The sequence below is a fragment of the Bos javanicus genome, chromosome 7 (assembly GCF_032452875.1).
Source record: "Bos javanicus breed banteng chromosome 7, ARS-OSU_banteng_1.0, whole genome shotgun sequence".
In the NCBI taxonomy this organism is placed as follows: domain Eukaryota; kingdom Metazoa; phylum Chordata; class Mammalia; order Artiodactyla; family Bovidae; genus Bos; species Bos javanicus.
In genome coordinates, this window is record NC_083874.1 from 37,216,036 (window position 1) to 37,239,476 (window position 23,441).

The 23,441-nt window shown below is 37.2% G+C and overlaps 1 protein-coding gene across 1 annotated transcript in view; it reads right to left on the reverse strand.

Annotated features, from left to right (window-relative positions):
* Positions 1 to 240: 240 nt before the first annotated feature.
* Positions 241 to 23,441, reverse strand: part of COMMD10 (COMM domain containing 10) — a 185,667-nt gene continuing 162,466 nt past the window's right edge. Inside the window, exons 6-7 of the mRNA XM_061423007.1 lie at positions 2,158 to 2,217; positions 241 to 1,410 (exon numbers count right to left, since the gene is read on the reverse strand). Coding sequence (XP_061278991.1) covers positions 1,372 to 1,410; positions 2,158 to 2,217 — 99 coding nt within the window. The 3' untranslated portion in view covers positions 241 to 1,371. The remainder of the gene's footprint in view (positions 1,411 to 2,157; positions 2,218 to 23,441) is intronic.

The window sequence follows — 23,441 nt, forward strand, 5'->3', positions numbered from 1 at the left end:
TGGGGACCAGCAGAACAGTGCATAAAAATATAAGACAGGTCCTGCAAGCTATATATGGAAACAAATCCTGTTATATTATAAAAGTGTCTTCTAGATATGCTATCGATGGAAGTTTAACAACTTTTCAAATCAATCAACTATGGACAGCCACTATAATATTTACATTCTGAAATAATCCAAACACCCAATCCTTCTAAGCAACAACATACAAACACACATATAAATAAATAAGGGCATAAATTCCATATACTGAACATTTATTTGGGAGACATTTAACATTTGTATTACTCAGATACCTCATGTAAGGACTGTGATTTAAATTCAATGGTTCTGTTTAACCATAGGCTATTTCTGAAATCAAATTCTTTCATGTGAAGTCATATTTGAATCTCTGTTGTTCTCGCTTTCTCTCATTTTCTCCTTCTCTCCCGTTTTCCTTCTTTCCTCCCTCCCTTGCTGTCTGCCTGTCTCCCTAGAAAAAATACAGTACAGACTTTTCATTCATAAAAACTTCAAGTGATTATTTTCTGCTGCCAACTATACTCATATGTATATATAGCCATAGCATAAAATACTGTGCACTTAAGTTCAACTAATTCTAAGACATAAAAATCTCATTGATTGAAATTAATTAACATCTTTACAGAAAGAGAATATAAAAATGTTTTAAAAATTTAAGGATATTCATTTAGCACTCATTACAATTATTTTTATTCATGATCTGAATCTGTCTCCCATGCTATGAATTATTATTAATTTGCAGTACAAAGAAAAGCACACAAAAATGTAAACTGTTATTAAATCATTAAACTCAGAGAAAAAAATTAAGCACACAGAGATGCTCATTAGAGTTGACTTATAAACTAGTACTAGCTTCTTTAAAATTTCAAAATATACTCATTATATTAAAGGAAAAAAAATGCCATAATGTATTTAATTGAATGTGGCTACTGTCTTATGTTTATTAATGTAATTAATGACATTCTGTGTTCTAAGGTACACATTATATTGTATCCACAGGTCCTCCTTAATACACCCAAGTATCATCAAGTATGTAGAAAATAAACAGGTCAGGCAAAAAAGCAAAAAATAAGCAGTAAAAAACACATGATAGCCACTTTTGTTTCCTTTAAAACAATGTTCTTAAACAACTGCTTGCTTTTGGCACACAGAACTAGAGAATGTATATTAGAACATCGGTACTCAGAACAATGATCTTCCTCGGCTGTTATTTGTCTATGAAGCAATAAGCCATATAATTTACAAGAAGAAAGCAACTGAATCCTTCAGAAAACACAACCTGGCAGTTAATCTTCAAAGTAAAATAAGGAGGTGGCAGAAGTGTGATAGAGAAACCAGTCTTCAAGAACATCATGTAAGGGAATCCAGCTGTGCTTGTATGGTCTCTAGCTGTTTACAGAGACAAAAAGAAAAAGAGAGAGAGTTGGTGAAAGGAGAGAAACTCATATGAAGTGTTGTTTAGAAATATGCAAATGAAGGAAAAGAATGCAACTGGTAGCTCTGCATTTTAAATCTACTCACAGAGCAATAAATACACCACTTGGAAAATTTTTCTTTTTATGTGAAGCTATTAGAACCCCAGCTTGTGAAGTTTCCAAATTTGTAAAGAAGGATTTCTAAATACTATTGCTTAAAATGCACCTAGCTGTTTTATTTTAAATGATCACTACATAAAATTTGTATGGGGTGTTGGAGGGGAGGGTGGTAGAGGGAACAGTGCATTTTCCTGGGTTACAAAAATCAGCATTTAAAAAGAAACATGAAATATCCTCAAAGATAAATCTTTATAGACCTGGTTTGTTCCTTTTCCCTTGGGCCAAGAAATTAAAATATTTAACATTATCTAAGGGCCAGTGTGGCTAGATACTACACAGTTTATTACTCAATGCTTTACATTAAAACAACAATCCTATTGTTTTAATTAAAACCATATCCATTTTCTTTCTGATTTAGTCTGTCAGATCTTCCTCATCTCAGCAATGCTTCCTACTGTGAAACACGAGGTATTCACAAGGGAAGTTTAAGGAACTCAAGCTCCATAGCTCCATAATAGGGCATTTAAAAATAAGAATTCATGAAATAGAGGAAACATTGTGAAAAACCCCCATATAGGAAATTATTGAAAAAAATACATACCTTGTTATAGAAATCAAACAATTCCTTGTGACTGAATTCCACAAGAACTTTCTGCAGGCTCTGTAAAGAAAAGAAAGGAAGGAAGGGAGAAAGAAAAAAAAAATTTAGTTTTATACAGTTTACACTGCATTTCTTTTCTCTCCAGCTAGCCTCAGAATATGCCATATTATTCTCTGAGTGGTTTAAAAAAGGAAAAAAAAAAAAAAAACATCTTACCTGGTCTACTCAACCCCACTGTTCCAAGGACTCAAAATATACATTTAATAACACTCCACTGTAACAAAAGGTTTCAACTCTACAGGGGTATCTGTTCTTTAAGTTGATTTCCACAAAGGTTAACAAAATACAGGCCAACAAGGGAACACTTTCATTATCTATTTTTTTCAAGACAGAGATAATACATGAGATTATATTTCATCTTTCTCAGCAGTCCATTTGAAATCTGGTAAATACCATTACACAAAGACACTGGCGGCAGCATATCTGATTGAACTCATCCAGCCATTAATGCCGTGCACCAGCACAGCTGCTGCCTCCAAGCATCAACCAACAGTTATGATCTTAACCTGCTGAGATGGTTACCTTTTTAAATGCACAGACTCAGCAAAAGTTAACAATTAACACAACAGCTTCAAAGCTGGGACTTAAACATGCTCCTTCCTTTCCCCTCATATGCAATAGAGAACTCTTTAAGGATGCTACAGATACTGAGTGATATTACGTATGTACACAGGATGGTGGAGTAGAGGGCAACATTTAACTCAACCCACCCCAATCTGCTTGGGGTTGATTTTGTAAACTGAGGAAACAAACTAGTTTCTGAAAAGTGTTCCAACATGTTTATTTTACTCAAGGTACCTTTGGGAAGTGAAAATTAACGAGGAGAGAACATCAGGAATGTGTTGCCCACTCCGACCACACTGTCGTGCTCATGTGACGTAACAGGCACCATGAACTGAACAAGTGGAAAACTGCTGCCAACAGACATTGATTCATGTGCTTAACTGCCTACAGTCATTGCCAACATTATATTAATTCCAAGTTTCTAGGCTCACTGTTTTTTGGTTTTACTTGTTTTAATGATTTCCATTTCTATTTAGAAAGCCAACATTTTTCAAACCAGGTCTTCTCTAGCTAACTTCAGGAGAGTCAATGGGGCTCTGCTCAGAAATGGCACGTCCCTTTAGATGTATGTAGCCTAAGCACACAGGCTCAAATTCCTTTCTTTGGTTTCTCTTACACACTCACATAAGTACTTAAGTTTTAAAATGAATGAAGCAGCATACTGGCTTTAAAGCTGTATCCTTTACAAATGATTTTTTAAAAACTATCAATTTTTCAATCATATTAGAAAAATCAGTTGATTAATTGGCTCATAACATGAAACCTCCAAAGGCTGAACCAGCATTATCCAGCTATTCCATATTTCCTCCAGCAGTTAAAGAGATGATAAGCCTAGGTTTACCCTAGGGAAAAGTGAAGCAAGTTCATTTCTTTACCCCCACAGCCAAAAGTTAGGAGAGACTGAAGACTGAATCAGCGTGTAAACAACTGATTTGCTGTAACTTAGAGGTAGCAGCCAAGCTAGGCTCTTGTTTCCTCTATTTTGTTTTGCCATCTTTCAAGGTGGTATTTTCTAGTCATGTTACATTTAGGAAAGGAAAGGAAGGTAACTTAAAAAAAATACTTCTTAAAATAACAATATCTGAAACAATGTGTGTGTGTGCGTGTGCGTGATGAGTGTGTGTGTGTGTGTGCATGTGCATAAGAGTGTGTGTATATATAGAGAGATGTTTATTTTTATACACACACATCCATCCATAACAGTAGACTCTAGGTACCCTTGGGAGACTGGATCCAGGACTTGCTGTGTATACCAAATTTTGTGGATGAAGTCCCATAACTGCCCCTCCAGTTCTGTGGCTCCCAATCTTAGACTCAAACAACTGCAGATGATGTAGTGCCACAGCATTTATTGAAAAAAACCCACATGTAAGTGGATTACATGTGGATTTTTTTCATCTGCATAGTTCAAACCTGTATTGTTCAAAGGTCAACTAACTTGAGCGTCTTGCCTTACTGAAATAGCTCCAAGAAGGAAAAGAACTGATACCTTGATATAAAACTCCCTATGTTTGGCATAACAACTGGTAGCTATTAACCATGGTGATCACTTCCCATTAGACATACAATGACTTAGAGAAGACCATGAGAATATGAAAAAGTGAGGGAATGGTTTTGTTTCATGTCTATATGTAAGGAGGATTATCCTAGATTTTAAGAATCTGTGTTTACCAAAGGGGTAGCCAGGGGCAGTGGTTAAAAGTTTTAGGGAAATAAGGATGGAGATGAGGTGTGTAGGATAAAAAGGAAAGGGGAGTGGGGCTGGCCAGGGTCCAATTTCCCACTATGTCATGTTCTAACATGGAAACCCACAGAGTCCAAGAAGATTAAATGCAAATCTGACCTTTCAGGATATTATAGAAGTACTTTACTGAGAAAAAAGTATAGATCACACTTCATTTAACAGTTTGGTAGCTTTATTTATGACTTTAAGTTTAGAATGAACGATGGCCTCCCTTTTTACTCTTCCTTCAGGTTCCACAAATATTATGAGTACACCTGATCAAAATCTTTCCTGGGATTATACCATTTTTAAGAAGAAAACACACACTTGAGCTTTCCTTGAGAATATAACCAGAAAGTCACAAATTTGCTTATCAAACGAGAATAAACTCTTTAATTTCATTGTTTACTCTTCAGAAAATGTACAGAAGGTTCAAATCATTATGTTGTACACCCAAAACCAATATTATGTTATGTAAATTATATCTCAATTAAAAAAAAAAAAAGTCACATGGGTGGTAGCATTTGGCTGGAGAGAAGGAGCAAATCATCAGGAGACCCTTAGAGGCCAAATTTGATTTAGCCAGTGTGAATGATATGAAAGTCTGGCCAGTGATGGAATGCAAGGACTGGGGGTGAGGGACAAATAATTAGGAACAGCCTTTTTCTTGGGAGGTTTCCTGGCAGTTCTCCTAGCTGAAAGGCTACTCATGGGCAGTATGGACTGACAGGCTTGATCTGATTTAAAAAAAAAAAAAAGAGCAACAAGAAGACTTGAATAGGCACTTGCAAGAAGAGGATATCCAAACAGAGAAAAACATGAAAATATATGTTGAAAGGGATAAAATTATGTATAACTATCTTGCAAACTTGTCTGGAATTATTTACTAAAGCTGAATATTTATATACATCCTATGACCCAGAAATTCAGTCCTAAATATTAATATTGAGCTCAAAAGAAATATACACATTTGGGCACCATGAGACAGATGCAAGAATAGTGACAGCATCATGATTCAAAAGAACCAAAACCGGAAATAATAAAAATTTGTTTCAACAGAAGAATATGTAAGTGAATTGTAGTACAGGAATACAATGGAATGTTATTCAAACAGATAACAAACTACAGCCAAATACAGGATCATTCATGACTCTAACAAAACCATGTTAAACATTAGGAGTGGGCACAGAAGAACATGTGTGACTAATTTCGTGCATAAGAAGATTCTAAAAAAACAACAGAAAAGGTTTTAGAAACACTTAGGTGGTAAAACTGTAATGAAGCAACAAAAATATTATTGAAGTATCACAACACTGATCACCTCTGGGTGACTCGACAGAGGAGGCAGTAACTGGGAGAAAGCATAAGGGAGGCTTCTCATTTCTTCTGATTATTATTATTACAAATTAGGCAATAATTATTTCTTGATCTTGGTGTTGGATATAAGGGTGTCTCCTTTTTTTGACAAATTACTGTGCTATTTTTCTGCGTGTGTGCTATATTTTACCAATTAAAAAAAAAGCACTGTTATGTGTTAAATTCATGCATTTTTATTCAATAAGTTTTTATTAAAGGTGTAAAAAGTCTGTTCTAGATACTACATAAATAGCAAGGAGCAATAGAAATCAAAATCCCTCACATTCTAGTTGAAGAAAGCAGACAATAAGAAATGTAATAAAAAACAATAACAACAATAATAAAATTATCACCATAATTCACAACATACACATAGAAATGTTTATTGATGACAAGTGCTGGGAAGAAAAAGCAAGAAGTCATGTGTGTCTGGGGGTAGGTAGGTAGAGATTCAAGGTTACGTGGTCAAAAAGGGTCTCAAAGGGATGATAACATTGAAGATTTAAGAGAAGATTCTATCCCATGGAATAGGAGAAAATATTTATGAATCATTACCTAATACGAATATGATACCCAGAATATATAAAGAAATCCTACAATTCAACAATAAAAAGAAAAACCCCTGTGGGTGGGTCCTAATCCAATATGACTCCTTTCCTTATAAGAAGAGATGAGGATACAGACACAGAAAGGAATGGCTCTATGAAGACAATGGAGGAAGATGGCCATCTATAAGGCAAAGAGTGAGGCCTTAGAAGAAATTAATCTTGAGGACACTTCGATCTCAAAATTCTAGCCTCAAGAACTGTGGGGAGATAAACTTCTGTTATTATAAGCCACCCAGTCTATGGCACTGTTATGGCAGCCCTAGCAAACTAATACAGGCCCCACCGTCTCTTCTGGGATAGAAAGAAGAGAAGATCTTTAGCCTAAGAGCAATGGAAAGTCGTTGGAGAACTTCAAGAATGATGTAACTGTATTTACATATTAGAAACTCACTTCAGCTTTTATTTGTAAATGGATTAGAGCTGGACAAACTAGATGTGGAGAATCAACTAGGAGGTTATATTGCATTTGTCTAGGCAAAGATAGCGACGGCAGCAGTGATAGAGAAAAGTGAAAAAAAAATTTTAATGGTTTAGAGGTAGAAGAGATAGCATTCAGGAACAGATCTGGGTTGGGGAAGGAGGTGAAGGAATAGAAGGAGTCAGAATGACTCTCAGGTTTCCAGCAAGAGAAACTGGCGGATGCAACTGAGATAGGAAACTCTACAGAGGAGCAGATTTGAAGGGAGACTCAAAAGCGCAGTTTCAGACACAGTTAGTTTGATAGTCTGTGATATTCCCCCAAAATATGTGAAATAAGCCTGGGAAGCCAGAAAAAGATACACACTTGGGAGTTAATGATATATTGCTATTTAAACCAAAGAAGACTGCCAGGAGAAGAAAGCAGTGTGAACAGGGAGGGCAGCCTGGGACTGACCCCTTCAGAACACCGATATTTAGGGTAAGTAGGTGTTCCGTAACTGATGATTACCACCAGGTTCATAAATGTTTTTTGCATGGCATGTGAAACTGGAGGTATTTATTACATGAATCCAAATAATTTAGTAAGTTGGCACACAGGCAATAAAACTGGGTGGCCTGCCTTCAATGTTCCAGTAAGACTCATTAAAGTCACTAATACTATTAACTAAATACATACAGACTAGAAGATTTACTCTCTTTCTTCTGCTTTATATATATGAGAATATAACCAAGAGCCCATTTAGGAAATGCATGACTTATGTTGTCTAAGCTGGTCTCATGCATTAATACCAAACAGACTTTCCGCACCCTATCTGAAAACACTGCAAAGTGAAAATGAAGGTACAAAGACTGACATTCTGCCCATTTCTGAAAAGAGAAGGAAAATGTATTTGTTCACCTATTTCCTCTATTTTTGATTTGTAATCCTGTCTATGAGTACCTAGATAATGTTGCTTATACCCATTAGCAAAATTCCCATGGAAATAAAATTTAGTAAGGTCTTCAGAGAGGTCTAACTTGATGGAAGCTGACAGTAAGAATATCATTTGCTTTCCCATTTGTGAGAAATTAGGAAAATATACATATTTTTCAAGACAGAAATGCATTAGTCCTATCACAAATTATCTAATAATAAACTCTAAATAATATAGACATAAACTAGATAAGAATTAAACCAAATTTACATTGCTTAGCTTTTAAAATTAAGTAGGACATCAGAATTAGAAACCATACAATTATATTTATACCTAGAAAATCAGGAGTAGAGGATTCCAGTAAAAGAAATACTACTAATCTCTTGTCTTAGTTAAACCTAAAAATAATTTCCTAGGTACTTAAAGAAATTTTCTCCTCAGTTACAGAAATGGACAGATATAAAATTTAAATAATATTTTAAATTCCACTGAGTGGTTTACAAAACAAAAATCATTAGACACCATTTTTTAAATAAATATATCTATAAATTATACTCTATAACTATATACAGTTACAGATCACTGTAAAAATATTCCACTGTCTCTTATTATTTGCTGACTATCTACACTATTACTGAATAGTCAGTGCCATTCTACTCATATATATGAGCATTAACCATTTCTACCACCCATAATATTCAGTAATTCAATAAACATTTAAACAGTACTGATGCAGAAATGGATAAGCCATAGGAATGAGTACACTCTTGACCAAACAAAGATCCTTTTCTAGGTAGGCAGGTTGTCCTTTATAGCTAAGCTTCCAACTATAAGAATGTACATAGAATAGTGAGAAAAAAAGGATTCCCTATCCATTATCAGACCAATGGAATTAATCCTGGCAACAAAAGGGGTACTAGATGTTATAATCAGCTTGATTCAGAGGATGCCAGCTTGAAAAGGTGCGAGTAAAACATTCTAGGTAGAGGGAAAGAGCAAATTTCCATTTTTCTGCAAGGTGGTTGAACTACACAATTGCCCAAGGTTCTTATCAATTCTATGACTTAAGGATGCTGACAGGCAACCTCCATAAACAAAGTAAACTGGGGAACTGAGGTAGAGGACAACAAAATGTCAGTAAGAAAAAGCTTTAGCAGTAACCTAACTCAACCATCTTATTTAACAGATGAGAAAACTAGTCTCACAAAGTTGAAGTAACTCATGCAAAGTATGCAGCACTGGAACTAGTCATTGTTCTTTCCACTACATTATTATGGTAACAAGATAAAATAGCGCTTTCACCTGTGTATCAAGCTAACTTACAGAAAAAGACTTCTCCCCATGAATTTGCACAATTATTTCCCTTTTCTAATTCATTATATAGAGAAATACATAAATGCTCTACTGAGGGTAAATAAATAGTTCAATAAACATGGCTGATAAGGTGCCAAGTAAGAGATGTAAAATGTGAGGTTCAGTTCAGTTCAGTCGCTCAGTCGTGTCTGACTCTTTGAGACCCCATGAATCGCAGCACGCAAGGCCTCCCTGTCCATCACCAACTCCCAGAGCTCACTCAGACTCACGTCCATCGAGTCAGTGATGCCATCCAGCCATCTCATCCTCTGTCTTCCCCTTCTCCTCCTGCCCCCAATCCCTCCCAGCATCCGAGTCTTTTCCAATGAGTCAACTCTTCACATGAGGTGGCCAAAGTACTGGAGTTGCAGCTTTAGCATCATTCCTTCCAAAGAAATCCCAGGGCTGATCTCCTTCAGAATGGACTAGTTGGATCTTTTTGCAGTCCAAATGTGAGGTTAAGATCTTAAATTTCTCAAAAATTTGCAGGAAAAAAAAAAGCAACTCTTTGTCTCTGTTATATTATTTTTTAAAAAATCTACTGTGAAAATTTCACAAAGTTAACATAATTGCCATGTTTAAAATTCTAATTCCAAACATATAAACAATGTTAGTCTGAAACATACAATGTTAGCCCGACGAATATAATACATCATACAGAGAAACACAGCAAGAAAAATTACTACTTTCACCTGCATATGGAACTGATTTCTGTTGCTCCCTCAAGTCCTGTGATTCCAAAGTCTCTTCATTACAATACTGCCTGGCCTAGCAGGATCCAAAATCTCACAGGCATTGGCCCCGCTGTTTGAGGAGGGCAGTGGGCAAACTGAAAACCCTGAGCTTGTATCCAAGTTTGACAGAAGTTATAAAAGGACAACTGCAACAAACACATGGAATCCAAGCCATGAACAGCATCTCCACAGGGTCAAACCAACCTAATTATAACTTGTCTTCTTCCAATCTTTGCAACGTAAGGTTTGACCAAATGCTTATCTGTTTAGGAATAATGGCAGTATATAAACAGCGAAAGCAAGTTTCAAGGTCATGAGCATGGCATTCAAGACTTCCACGACCTGACCCATGACTCCACCTCATCTCCTAACATCCTCCTCACGCACTGCATGCCCCAGCAGTAGCTGTAGCATTCTGCATGCTTCAGGTCTTCGTTCATGCTGTTCCCTGTCTTCTCCCAGTAATGCTCCCAGTTGCTCTTGGGTGTGCGTGTTGACATACATACATGGACATATACCAGCTATTTCATTTGGCTAGATTCTTTAATACTCAGCTCAGTTGACACTGCAGCACCCGATGTATATTTCTATCTTTCCCTATTTTATTTTAAAGGGTATCCCAGGTGGCTCAGTAGTAAAGAATCTACCCGCCAAAGCAGGAGATGTGGGTTTGATTTCTAGGTTGTGAAGATCCCCTGGAGAAGGGAATGGCAACCCACTCCAGTAATCTTGCCTGGGAAATCCCATGGACAGACGAGCCTGACGGGCTACAGTCCCTGGAGTCACAAAAGAGTAGGATACAACTTAGCAACTGAAACAAATTTTTTAACTCTTTTATACTGTTTTGACGTATAGTCAATTAACAATGTTGTGACAGTTTCTGGTGGACAGCAAAGGGACTCAGCCCTACATATATATGTATCTATCACTGTTGTTTAGTCGCTAAGTCATGTCCAACTCTTTTGCGACTCCACGCGGTGTAGCACACCAGGCTCCTCTGTCCATGGGATTTCCTAGGTGAGAAGATTAGAGTGGGTTGCCATTTCCCTCTCCAGGGGATCCGCCCACCCAGGGACTGAACTCACATCTCGTGCCTGGCAGGCACACTCTTTACCACCGAGCCACCTGGGAAGCCCACCAGGTATCTATTCTCCCACAAACTCCCTTCCCATTGTATGCAATCACTTACATTTATATTGGGTTGGCCAAAAAGTTTGTTCAGATTTTCCCGTTATCTTACAGGAAAACCTTTTGGCCAATCAAATACCGTTGATGGTATGCTGTTCAAGAGAGGGGCTTGCCCTTATTTGCATCTAACAGCTTAGTACAGTACTTGATCATAGTACTTAATAACTTAATAGATGTTTATTAAGCTTAATTTTAAGAAGGGGAGGTTGCTAAATTTAAATATGTTCCCTTTCACCCACTGGGAGAGGAAAATAATATATATGGAGAGTATCAGAATAAATGGATTTTGTCTAACTGACGACAATGTTTTCCAAGTATTCTACAGTGTTTGCCCCCTATGCTGAGAGTAGTTTTCCAGGTCTTATAACTCTCCCATACTCAGTAAATACGTGGACCAAGTAGTACAATAATTAAATTCTAAGAACTGATTCTCTACTTAGCTTGAAGGCTTCTTCCTCAAACAAGTGAAAGCTGAAGACAGGAGGTTTTGTAAATACATACTCAGCTAAAAACACAGTAGTTGTGGCTCTCAACATAACAATGAACCATTTTTGGCCAGAAACTTTTATTTAATATAAAAATCATGTAAAATATATACGAAATATTGTCACTAAATGTTTAATCAGGGATATATACTGCAGCTTTTAGAACATTTACTCTGTTATCTGTATATGCTCTCTTCATTCTGGCTAAAATATTACTTCATTCTTGTGTAGACAGAACAATATGCTTGGCAATCATATCATCACCATATTTTTTCTCCTCTTAAAAATTAACAATGTGCTATGCCTGAGCAGATCACAAACTTGGAACCAATCAAAATGTGGCTCCTATAGTATTCATTAACTATAATTTATTATGTGTATGCTGATATGTCACTATGATTTTCAGCTTTGGTATTGAAATATTTAGCTATGGTTGCTGAATATAATCAGCAAGATAAGAGGTTTTGAATATGATTACATGAAGCTTCTTAAATACAGTAAGAAATTATGTTAAAAAGAGCACTGATAGCAAAAAATGGAGCTTTTTTCCTGTAATAAATATTATAGGTGATGTTATCTTTTTCTGAAAATTATACTTTATTCTAATTATAAGTACTTATCTGATTACTAAAGCATTATCACTACAGATTTAGGAGTAGTGACATTACTTAATTTCTCAAAACATATGCTAGCATCCTAGCTGAGGGATTCCGGGTAAACTAGATACCAAATGGAAATCATATTATGTTTTCAATGTGTAGTTTTAAAGACTATGAGCTCAGTATCCAAGTCTGGGTTTCTCCTTTGTTCATAAAGTCACTTTACCATACCGAGAGTAAATTCACAGAAATTTGGATGGTGCGTGTGTACTTTCAGCAGCTACTGCACACTTTGCATCCTAAATTAAGCAACCTAACGTAATTCACAGTGCTAAAAAAAAAAAAAAAGCAATTAAAAACATATGTTGGTTTAATTTTTTTTCCATCTCATACTGTCAGGTCAGTTGTCAAGGTTTTAAAAAAGAACCAACACGTGCACCTAAATGAGCATTAATTTCACAATTCAGTTACAATTTACAGTTCTTACCACCTAGCTGGAAGCTCTGCGTCTGCATACTAAAAAATGTAGGTTCAACATTTGTTTCATGTTATGAAGGGCATTGGATTCGTCATTGGATTCATGTAAGGGGCATCTGAAAACCTATTGTTAACCTGCAGCATAATAATAGGAAACCCCCTATTTCACCCTCAACACATGTGGGCCCAAAACCCTAAAGACAGGCAGGCACAGTAACTAATTTGATTATGAGGTTAATTTAAGGCAACAACCATCTAGAAGAAATTGTTAACTTGTAATCATGTTGTTCCATTACAAATTTTTAACTTGTAATGCTGACAGATGAAGACTGAGCTGATTTTTTCCCATCCACATTAGTCCCCTGCTAACCTAATTACCTGATTATAATTTGCAAATTCCTCTTGGAATCATCAAATGAACTAATAATGCATACTCTAAAAATGAAACGGTTCTAACAAGCTGGTATTTTTCTATACTCCTAAGTGTATCTGGAGTTCATAAATAAGATTTTCATTTTACATTTAAAATGTAGTGTCTAGGGGTTATTACTATGAATTCAAAATAGATAGCACTGGGAGATTGTTCAGTCTGTACTATGGTACTTGAGCAAAGGGTGGAATGTGAGCTTAATTTTTAACTTGGGAAAAATAACAACATTGGAGAATTTAACTTATAGTCTTTTAACAGCCTTATGGAGATGATCATACATCATTTTGTGTGTGTTCAGTCACCCAGTCATGTCCAACTCTTTGCAACCCCATGGACTGCAGCACTCCAGGCCTCCCTGTCCCTCATCATCTCCTGGAGTTTGCCCAAGTTCATGTCCATTGCATCGGTGATGGCATCCAGCCATCTAATCCTCTGATGCCCTCTTCTCCTTCTGCCCTCAATCTTTCCCAGCATCAGGGACTTTTCCAATAAGTTGGCTGTTTGTTTCAGGTGAGCAAAATACTGAAGCTTCAGCTTCAGCATCAGTCCTTTCAATGAGTATTCATGGTTGATTTCCTTTAAGATTGACTGGTTTGACCTCCTTGCTGTCCAAGACACTCTCATACACCATTCAATGCACCCACTTAAAGTGTATAATTCATTGGTTTTTTAGTATATTCATAAAACTATGTAACTATCACAACAATTAATTTTAGAGCCTTTTCATCACCCCAAAAGGAAGCCATGGGCCCTTCGGCTATCATCTACCAAACCTCCCTCCTAACCCCTTGTCCCAACAGCAATCTACTCTCTGTGCCTACAGACTGCCTATTCTGGAAACAATATAAAATATAAACAAATCGATTCCTAATGCACGCTAATATTTAAGGAACTGGCTATTAAAAAAAAAAAAAAAGTAGAGCCTTGCAAAAACAAAACCTGACAAGTGTCTTGAGAGGTAGGATAAAAACTCACAAAGTGCTATCATGGACCCTAAAGAAAGATAAAAGAATTTTAAGAAGGAGCAATTCAAGTGTCAAAGGCTCCCCAAACCCAACTGAGAAAAGGACTAGGAAGTTTTTATTTTAGACTCAGTGATAAGGAAGATGCTACTGACATTGGCCAAAGTATTTTTGGTGTTTTGGTAAGAAGAAGCCAACACCAGAGGATTAAAGAGGTGCATAGAAAATGAAGAATTCAAATGAATGTAGACCAGGGGTTGGTAAACTATAGTCCACAGGCTAAATGTGGCTTGTTGTCAGTGTTTATAAATAAAGATTTATTGGAACACAGCCACACTCATTTGTTTATGTATGGTTTATGTACGGTCTGTGGTTGCTTTTGTGTTAAAAAAATATTTACTATTTGGCCCTTTGCATAAAAGATGTTTGCCAATCCCTACTGTACACAAATGCCTCAAATTATTAGCTCTACTTAACAAAAGTGACCTAATAAGCATTCCTATTCCAAATTATGTTCACTACTACTAGTTTAAAAGGACCTGTTGTTTATATGCTAGTAGAAGAAAGTAAAATCAGCTGTACTGAATAAAGCATAATTATTCATTTCAAGGATGAAATTTCAGGCCCTCTTCACTACCATTTGATGCACTGCTGTTTTATAGGAAAAGCTAGAGACAGCTACAGACTGTTAGAAAATCTCTTTGGAATAAACAGAATGTATCACTTAGCAGCTCCTATTTATATAAATTTTCAAACAACAGTAACATCTCACATCATGCAAACTTCTTTAAAAGAAGAAAAACGTGATTTTAAAATTGGTAGTTTTAAAAAAGTAAATTGTGCCTCCAGGTTTATCCTTTATCTAAATTTGATTAACAAAAAATGTTTTGAATGAGTATTTCCAAGCATTTTAATGAATTATATATTCATATAAAGTCTATAAAATATGCTTGCATGTCAATTTTAACACTCTATAGTTTATCTACAAAGAGAAATAAAAGCCAAAGGTTTGACTCAGAAACATTAAAACTGGACTGTTCGGCTCTTGCCTGTTACATGTGATGTCTGCCTGAAATGACTCATAACATAATAAAGCTATACAGTCTGGTTTAACATTTTGTATCTGTTGATGATTAGAGAAGCTATATGCCTCAGAAGCCTAGTCATTAATCTTAATGAGCTTTGTGACCTAGGCCAAGCCAATAAAACAAACCTTTAAATAACATATTAAAAAGTTCTCAATAGTAATTGTGAACCTGAAACCGTTTTATATAATTTCTAGCATTTCACAGTTCTAGAAAATAAACAGGGGTTCCAAAGACATTTCTTAACCTGGACGAGAAAAAAATGACAGAATGCTAAGAGTATCCATCAAATATCACTTTTTTTTTTGACAGGTCACATACAGCTGCTTCAAAAATCACAGATTAATGGAACAGGGAATTAATACATAGATTATCCCATAGGTGACTAGAATATAACTTTATTTAAGAACAGGTTAAATTTCGTGTAGCTCCAAAGTGATAAGGGCCTTAAGATAATGGGGCTTCAGAAGCATCACTAGGAACAAAGCTAGTGGAGGTGATAAAATCTCAGTTGAGCTGCACTCAATATGCCAGCAAATTTGGAAAACTCAGCAGTGGCCACTGGACTGGAAAAGGTCAGTTTTCATTCCAATCCCAAAGAAAGGCAATGCCAAAGAATGTTCAAACTACTGCACAATTGCACTCATCTTACACACTAGCAAAGTAATGCTCAAAATTCTCCAAGCCAGGCTTCAACAGTACATAAACCATGTACTTCCAGATGTTCAAGCTGGATTTAGAAAAGATAGAGGAACCAGACATCAAATTGCTAACATCTGGTTAGATCATCAAAAAAGCAAGAGTGTTACAGGAAAACATCTACTCCTGCTTTATTGACTACACCAAAGCCTTTGACTGTGTGGATTACAACAAACTGTGGAAAATTCTTCAAGAGATGGGAATACCAGACCACCTTATGTGCCTCCTGAGAAATCTGTATGCAGGTCAAGAAGCAACAGTTAGAACTGGACATGGAACAACAAACTGGTTCCAAATTGGGAAAGGAGTACATCAAGGCTGTATATTGTCACCCTGTTTATTTAACTTATATGCAGAGTACATCATGAGAAATGCCTGGCTGGATGAAGCACAAGCTGGAATCAAGATTGCTGGGAGAAGTATCAGTAACCTCAGATACGCAGATAACACCACCCTTATGGCAGAAAGCGAAGAAGAACTAGAGAGCCTCTTGATGAAAGTAAAAGAGGAGAGTGAAAAAGTAGGCTTAAAACTCAACATTCAAAAAAATAAGATCATGGCCTCCAGTCCCATCACTTCATGGCAAATAGACAGGGAAACAATGAAAACAGAGAAAGACTTTATTTTGGGGGGCTGCAAATGGTGACTACAGCCATGAAATTTAAAAACGCCTGCTCCTTGGAAGAAAAGCTATGACCAACCTGCTGCTGCTGCTGCTAAGTCGCTTCAGTCGTGTCCAACTCTGTGCGACCCCAGAGACGGCAGCCCACCAGGCTTCCCTGTCCCTGGAATTCTCCAGGCAAGAACACTGGAGTGGGTTGCCATTTCCTTTTCCAATGCATGAAAGTGAAAAGTGAAAGTTAAGTCGCTCAGTCGTGTCCGACTCTAGCAACCTCGTGGACTGTAGCCCACCAGGCTCCTCTGTCCATGGGATTTTCCAGGCGTAAGTACTGGAGTGGGATGCCATTGCCTTCTCCTGACCAACCTAGACAGCATAGTAAAAAGTAGAGACATCACTTTGCCAACAAAGGTCTATCTAGTCAAAACTATGTTTTTTCCAGTAGCCACGTATGGATGTGAGAGTTGGACTATAAATAAAACTGAACACCAAAGAATTGATGCTTTTGAACTGTGGTGTTAGAGAAGACTCTTGAGAGTCCCTTGGACTGCAAGGAGATCCAACCACTCCATCCTAAAGGAGATCAGTCCTGAATATTCATTGGAAGGACTGATGATGAATCTCAAACTCCGGTACTTTGGCCACCTGATAAGAAGAACTGACTCATTGGAAAAGACCCTGATGCTGGAAAAGATTGGAGGCAGGAGGAGAAGGGGATGACAGAGGATGAGATGGTTGGATGGCATCACCGACTCAATGGATGTGAGTTTGAGCAAGCTCTGGGAGCTGGTGATGGATAGGGAGGCCTGGTGTGCTGCAGTTCATAGGGTCGCAAAGAGTCAAACATGACTGAGCGACTAAACTGAACTAAACTGAAAGTTATAACAAGTGATTTTCACTTTCAAGTCAGCTCTAACAAATATAAAATCAATAAGGCTGGTGGAATTTACCCAAAAGCTGTGACCAAAGACTGAGTTGTGTCATGTAGTTGGAAAAAGTTAATGATTTTGTAAAAATACAGATTATTTGTGTGGAGCAATGTTACCTAAAGTGGGGTGAAACAATCATTTAAGAGTTTCTCTTTTAGACATTTATGAAGACACTGGCTTAAATAAAAGTTTGCAGAAACTTGTAGAAGTAGCCAAGGACAATGCTGCAAATCAGAACTCTTCCAAACAGACAAAGGCTCTTTTGAGATGGGCCAGACTAATTGGAAAGCATATTAATGGTAACAGAGCTAACTGATGCCCTTCATAAAAGATGATCTTCCACATGGGTGGCTTAGGATTAAGAACCACATTACTGATCATGCTCTCAGTTTGGTCTTGGTTTGAAATGGAGAGCACTTACATTTATGCAGCAGGAACTAGATATGAGATAGGTTCTGAAGTATATGAAGTACATTAGGCAGGATTAGTAACACTTGCATTTGGGAATGCTTACCAACATTATTATATTAAAGAAAGCAGCAACCCTTCCCCTTTCCTTCCCATTTCACAAGCCACTACTTGGTCTAAGCACCAATTTCTCAAAAATTAGAAAGCTGTATTTGCATTGCTTCTTGACCTTTTGGTTAAGATCAAGTATAGAATGTTGAATTTGCATACATTTTTTTTCTTCAATCTCATCATTCTCTAGATCATGCTAAATACAGATGCCATATTCAGTTTTTTAAAGTGCCACTTTTATCAAGTTGCTCTTCTAATAAAAATGGTCAGTATCTCCCTCATTACCAACACTTAAAGGTCTATCTTTTTTTGACTAGAAGTCAAAGCTCTCCATAAACTTCTCCCAGTATACCTTTTCCTTTCTAACTATGAAATATTTAAAATTTACAGGGACTAACAGAGCTGATATTCAAGTAATCCAACACCCAAATATAATTTAGGTTCCCACTCTAGTCAAGGCTCTGGTTTTTCCTGTGGTCATGTATGGATGTGAGAGTTGGACTGTGAAGAAGGCTGAGCGCCGAAGAATTGATGCTTTTGAACTGTGGTGTTGGAGAAGACTCTTGAGAGTCCCTTGGACTGCAAGGAGATCCAACCAGTCCATTCTGAAGGAGATCAGCCCTGGGATTTCTTTGGAAGGAATGATGCTAAAGCTGAAACTCCAGTACTTTGGCCACCTCATGCGAAGAGTTGACTCATTGGAAAAGACTCTGATGCTGGGAGGGATTGGGGGCAGGAGGAGAAGGGGACGACAGAGGATGAGATGGCTGGATGGCATCACTTACTCGATGGACGTGAGTCTGGGTGAACTCCGGGAGTTGGTGATTGATAGGGAGGCCTGGCGTGCTGCGATTCATGGGGTCGCAAAGAGTCGGACACGACTGAGCAACTGAACTGACTGACTTTGCCCATAAAAAGAGTAGATAAAGAATACAATTAAATTTGCCACCAAGCATCTCATCTCTTTACCTTTAGAAGAAGGATAAAAACTGGCAGAAACAAAAATACAAAGAAGGAAATGAGAAACAAACAAAAGACTTAAAAATGTACAAATATAATTCTTAACTACATCAAGATTAGAATGATTTTTTAAATGCCCTCTAGTTATTAACCTTAGATTAGAAAGTTGAAAATAAAGGGGAAAAATGGAAATTAATATCTTTTACCTTCACTTCAAATTTGTAATAGAGGTAAAATTAGACCTAGTATTTGGAGATGGGACTTGAATATACAGAAATGGAATAAAGAAGAGTATTCACTATTTCTCCCATTCCTGTTCCTTATTTCTCTAGGTAAAAAACTAACACTGGCAAGACATAGATCATTAGGGGTAGAAGATCATTATCTTCTTTAATAATCTATATGTATATGAGCAAAGATGGATTACAATCTAAAGAACCAAAATAATTGTTAAAAAGCATTTCTCAGTACATAGCACATTCATGGAAAGTTGAGAGGTGCTTATTAGGAAGAGGCTAAAATGGCTGAAAAGAATCAACATACTGTATTTAGAGGTGCTTTTATAAAAAGATAAGGGACAAATCTAAAATTAAAAAGACATCATTTTATTACATAAAAATCATAAAAAGCAACATGAAAATGTCTGAAAAAAGATACTGGACAAAAATATGGTTCAAAATAATTCATTTTTTTCTAACTTAATCTAAGTAAGATTTTTATTTACTGCCTGAAATCCAAAGGTCAACATAACCTATAAAGTAAAATGTGAAAATCATTAAGGAGAAATCACAGTCTGCATAATGACCTCAGTATAACTTGGTTCACAAAATGGGTTAGGAAATCATAAGTTTGGTGAGTGGCCCAAATTTCTCCAACTGTATCAGCCTTCCAACTGGCAAGCATGTAGGAAGTCTTTCTTCTAGAAATACTATGTTCAGATAACACTATTACACTGCTTTGAAGTACAGGATATTCATGTGTGACCATTCACATGACTAAAAATAAAATTTTGTTCTGAGTACAACTCACTTTAATGATGTACTTTAAATATTGTCAGGTTATAGAAAGAGATTTAAAGAGCATAATAGGAGTAGTTCTTTAGAAGGTAGATTTATTTCTGTTGCATCAACTCAGACCTATTTATTCAGCTTAAAGGAGTATCTTCTAAGATAGATGTAAAACACTAAAATCTATAAAATATTTTATAACATCATTATAAAAAAAAGAAATGTTAAATCTTGTTGAGATTTCATTTTGGATAATCACTTTCCATTCAAATAGTAGCCTACAGTTAAAAAAGAAAATGTAAAAATTCCATTTTTAAATAATCTATAATTTTAAAAAAAAATCTATAATTTGAAGGTGGTTCAGGCAGTAAAGAATCCACCTGCAGTGTGGGAGGCCCTGGGTTCTATCCCTGGGTTAGGAGGATCCTCTGGAGGAAATAGCTACCACCCCAGTATTCTTGCCTGGGTAATACCAATGGACAGAGGAGCCTGGCGGGCTACAGTCCATGGGGTCGCAAAAGTAGGACACAACTGAACAACTAACACTTAGACTTTTGACTGATATTTTGAATCTATAACTTAATACCAGAAAATTGAGTTTTCAAGTTTAAATGAAAATCTACGCATTTTATTTAAGGGTCTGTGTAAGCACAAAGATTTTTCTTTTCCACATATTCAATTTAACGTTGGCCATCTTAAGTTTTCATTTAGTTACAGAGTAAAAATATATTTTAAATATTCGATGCAATTACTAAATATGCTCTCTGACCATGTTTCAATGTCTCATGGCCATTCTTCTCTTCCTCCTTCAAGCCATCCAATTCTGATCATGAACTTCTTTTCTAGAGTTTAGACCCTCCAAAGATTCTTCACTATTCGCAAAAGTTCAAATTTCCCAGGTTGCTACTTTAGTCTTTATATAATGCAAGTTGAATCATCCTCTTCCTGCTCCCTCTGCAAGGATGCCATACAAATGTGCCAATTACTACCTTTGAACACCTGTGTATTTTCTTAAATCAATGCCTTTATCCCCACTTCCTCTTCAGTGAGAATGTACTTCTCTAACTTACACATGGCAAAATCCTGTGATTCTTCAAGGCTCAACTGAAGCCCCTCTTACATGAGGCCTTCCCCCATCTCCCACACAGGTCTCCTTCTGAGTTCTTCCCACACTTCAGCTAGTGGTACGGCACCTAACACATTCTACCGTGTCCTGTACTTTCCCTGTGAATGTACCATCATTTGTCTAGCAGGACGAAAGTTGCTCTAGGATAGGATCTTAAGTGTGTGACCACTGGTATCAAACTGCTTGTGTTTCAAAGCCATCTTCAGAAGTCACTATCTTGAACAAATTATGAAATGCTCTCTGCCTGTCTCCTCATTTGTAACATGGGGGTAGTAATAGCACCTACTTGACAGGGGTTCAGTTCAGTCATGTCTGACTCTTTGCAACCCCATGGACTGCAGCACGCCAGGCCTCCCTGTCCATCACCAACTCCGAGTTCACTCAAACTCACGTCCATCAAGTCGGTGATGCCATCCAGCCATCTCATCCTCTGTCATCCCCTTCTCCTCCCGTCTTCAATCTTTCCCAGCATCAGGGTCTTTTCCAGTGAGTCAGCTCTTTGCATCAGGTAACCAAATTATTAGAGTTTCAGCTTCAGCATCAGTCCTTCCAATGAATATTCAAGACTGATTTCCTTTAGGATTGACTGGTTGGATCTCCTTGAAGTCCAAGGGACTCTCAAGAGTCTTCTCCAACACCACAGTTCAAAAGCATCAATTCTTCGGCACTCAGCTTTCTTTATAGTCTAACTCTCACATCCTTACATGACTACTGGAAAAACCATAGCTTTGATTAGATGGACCTTTAATACCTCTGCTTTTTAATATGCTGTCTAGGTTGGTCATAACTTTTCTTCCAAGGAGCAAGCATCTTTTAATTTCATGGCCACAGTCATCATCTGAAGTGATATTGGAACCCCCCAAAATAAAGTCTGTCATTGTTTCCATAGTTTCCCCATCTATTTCCTATGAAGTGATGGGACCAGATGCCACAATCTTAGTTTTCTGAATGTTGAGCTTTAAGCCAACTTTTCCACTCTCCTGTTTTACTTTCATTAAGAGGCTCTTTAGTTCTTCTTCACTTTCTGCCGTAAGGGTGGTGTCATCTGCATATCTGAGGTTATTGAAATTTCTCCAGGCAATCTTGATTCCAGATTGTGCTGGACAGGGATATGAGGATGAAATACGTATTATGTATAGAAGCACTTAGGTCAGATGCCTGGCCTGGTATTCAGTAAGAAATCAATGATGCTTGTCATCACCATCACCCCATCATTTTTTATGCTCTACACACGGACCTAGCCCAGGACCTTGAATATAACAAATGTTTAATAAAATGCTTATTAAATTGAATGGAATCTTTTTTGTCTTTTCAAGTCAAGTGGGAAATAAAGCCATGTGGAATATACTGATCAGGGAAAACCAAAATCTCTCTTAAATGTAACATTTTACATGAGCAAGTATTAATAGTAGATTAATAATTAAATACTCAGAGTTACGTAAACATTGCCAAAATAAATTGCATTTTCAGTAAGGGTGTAAAAACCTTTAGATCTCACCTAAATGCAGGTTACAGTTCTGACAGCTATTTTCATACCTGTGGGCTGTCAGAGAGGCCCTTTCCAGATACATTTACATATACATTAGTTGATCCTTCAAGGACTAGGATTTGAACTAAGCGGCTTCACTTAGACATGGAGTTTTTTCAAACACTATGTAGTCGGCCTCTCCATTGGAGGGTTTCTATCCATAGGTTCTGCACCCCGAGGGTTCAGCCAACTGCAGATGTGGAATCAGCAGATACTGAGAGCACACTGTGAGACTGGAGCATCCTCGGAGTTTGGGAGCCGCAGGGAATCCTGCAATCAATCCCCCATTGATACCAAGAGACAACTGTACTATAATGAAGGTCGATTTCAACAGTACTATTAGAACTGCATGAAAAATCCTGACTTTCCAAGAGAGTGATAAAAAGCCAGTAGGTAGAGAATCACATTTTAGGCAGGAGTATGTGGAGGATAGGTCTCCTTTCCCACATAACACTGAAAGTGAAAGTCATTCAGTCGTGCCCAACTCTCTGAGACTCCATGGACTGCAGCCTGCCAAGCTCCTCTGCCTATAGAATTTTCCAGACAAGAATACTGGAGTGGGTAGCCATCCCCTTCTCCAGGGGATCTTCCCAACCCAGGGATCGAACCCAGGTCTTCCATATTGCAGGCAGATTCTTTACCATCTAAGCCACCAGGGAAGCCCAAGAATACTGGAGCGGGTAGCCTATCCCTTCACCAGGGAATCTTTCTGACCCAGGAATCGAACTGGGGTCTCCTGCATTGCAGGCAGATTCTTTACCAGCTGAGCTACACATGACACTGGTTCACACTAAAACCACATCTTCCAGTTATTCTTAGATGTAATGTCTTCTGTATACAGACTACCAAACAATGCAAAAGTGTGTTACTGTTTTGTGAAGTAGATAAAACGTCTTGAATAGGATGAATCTATTTAGATCCATTTTCACTGGTGACCTA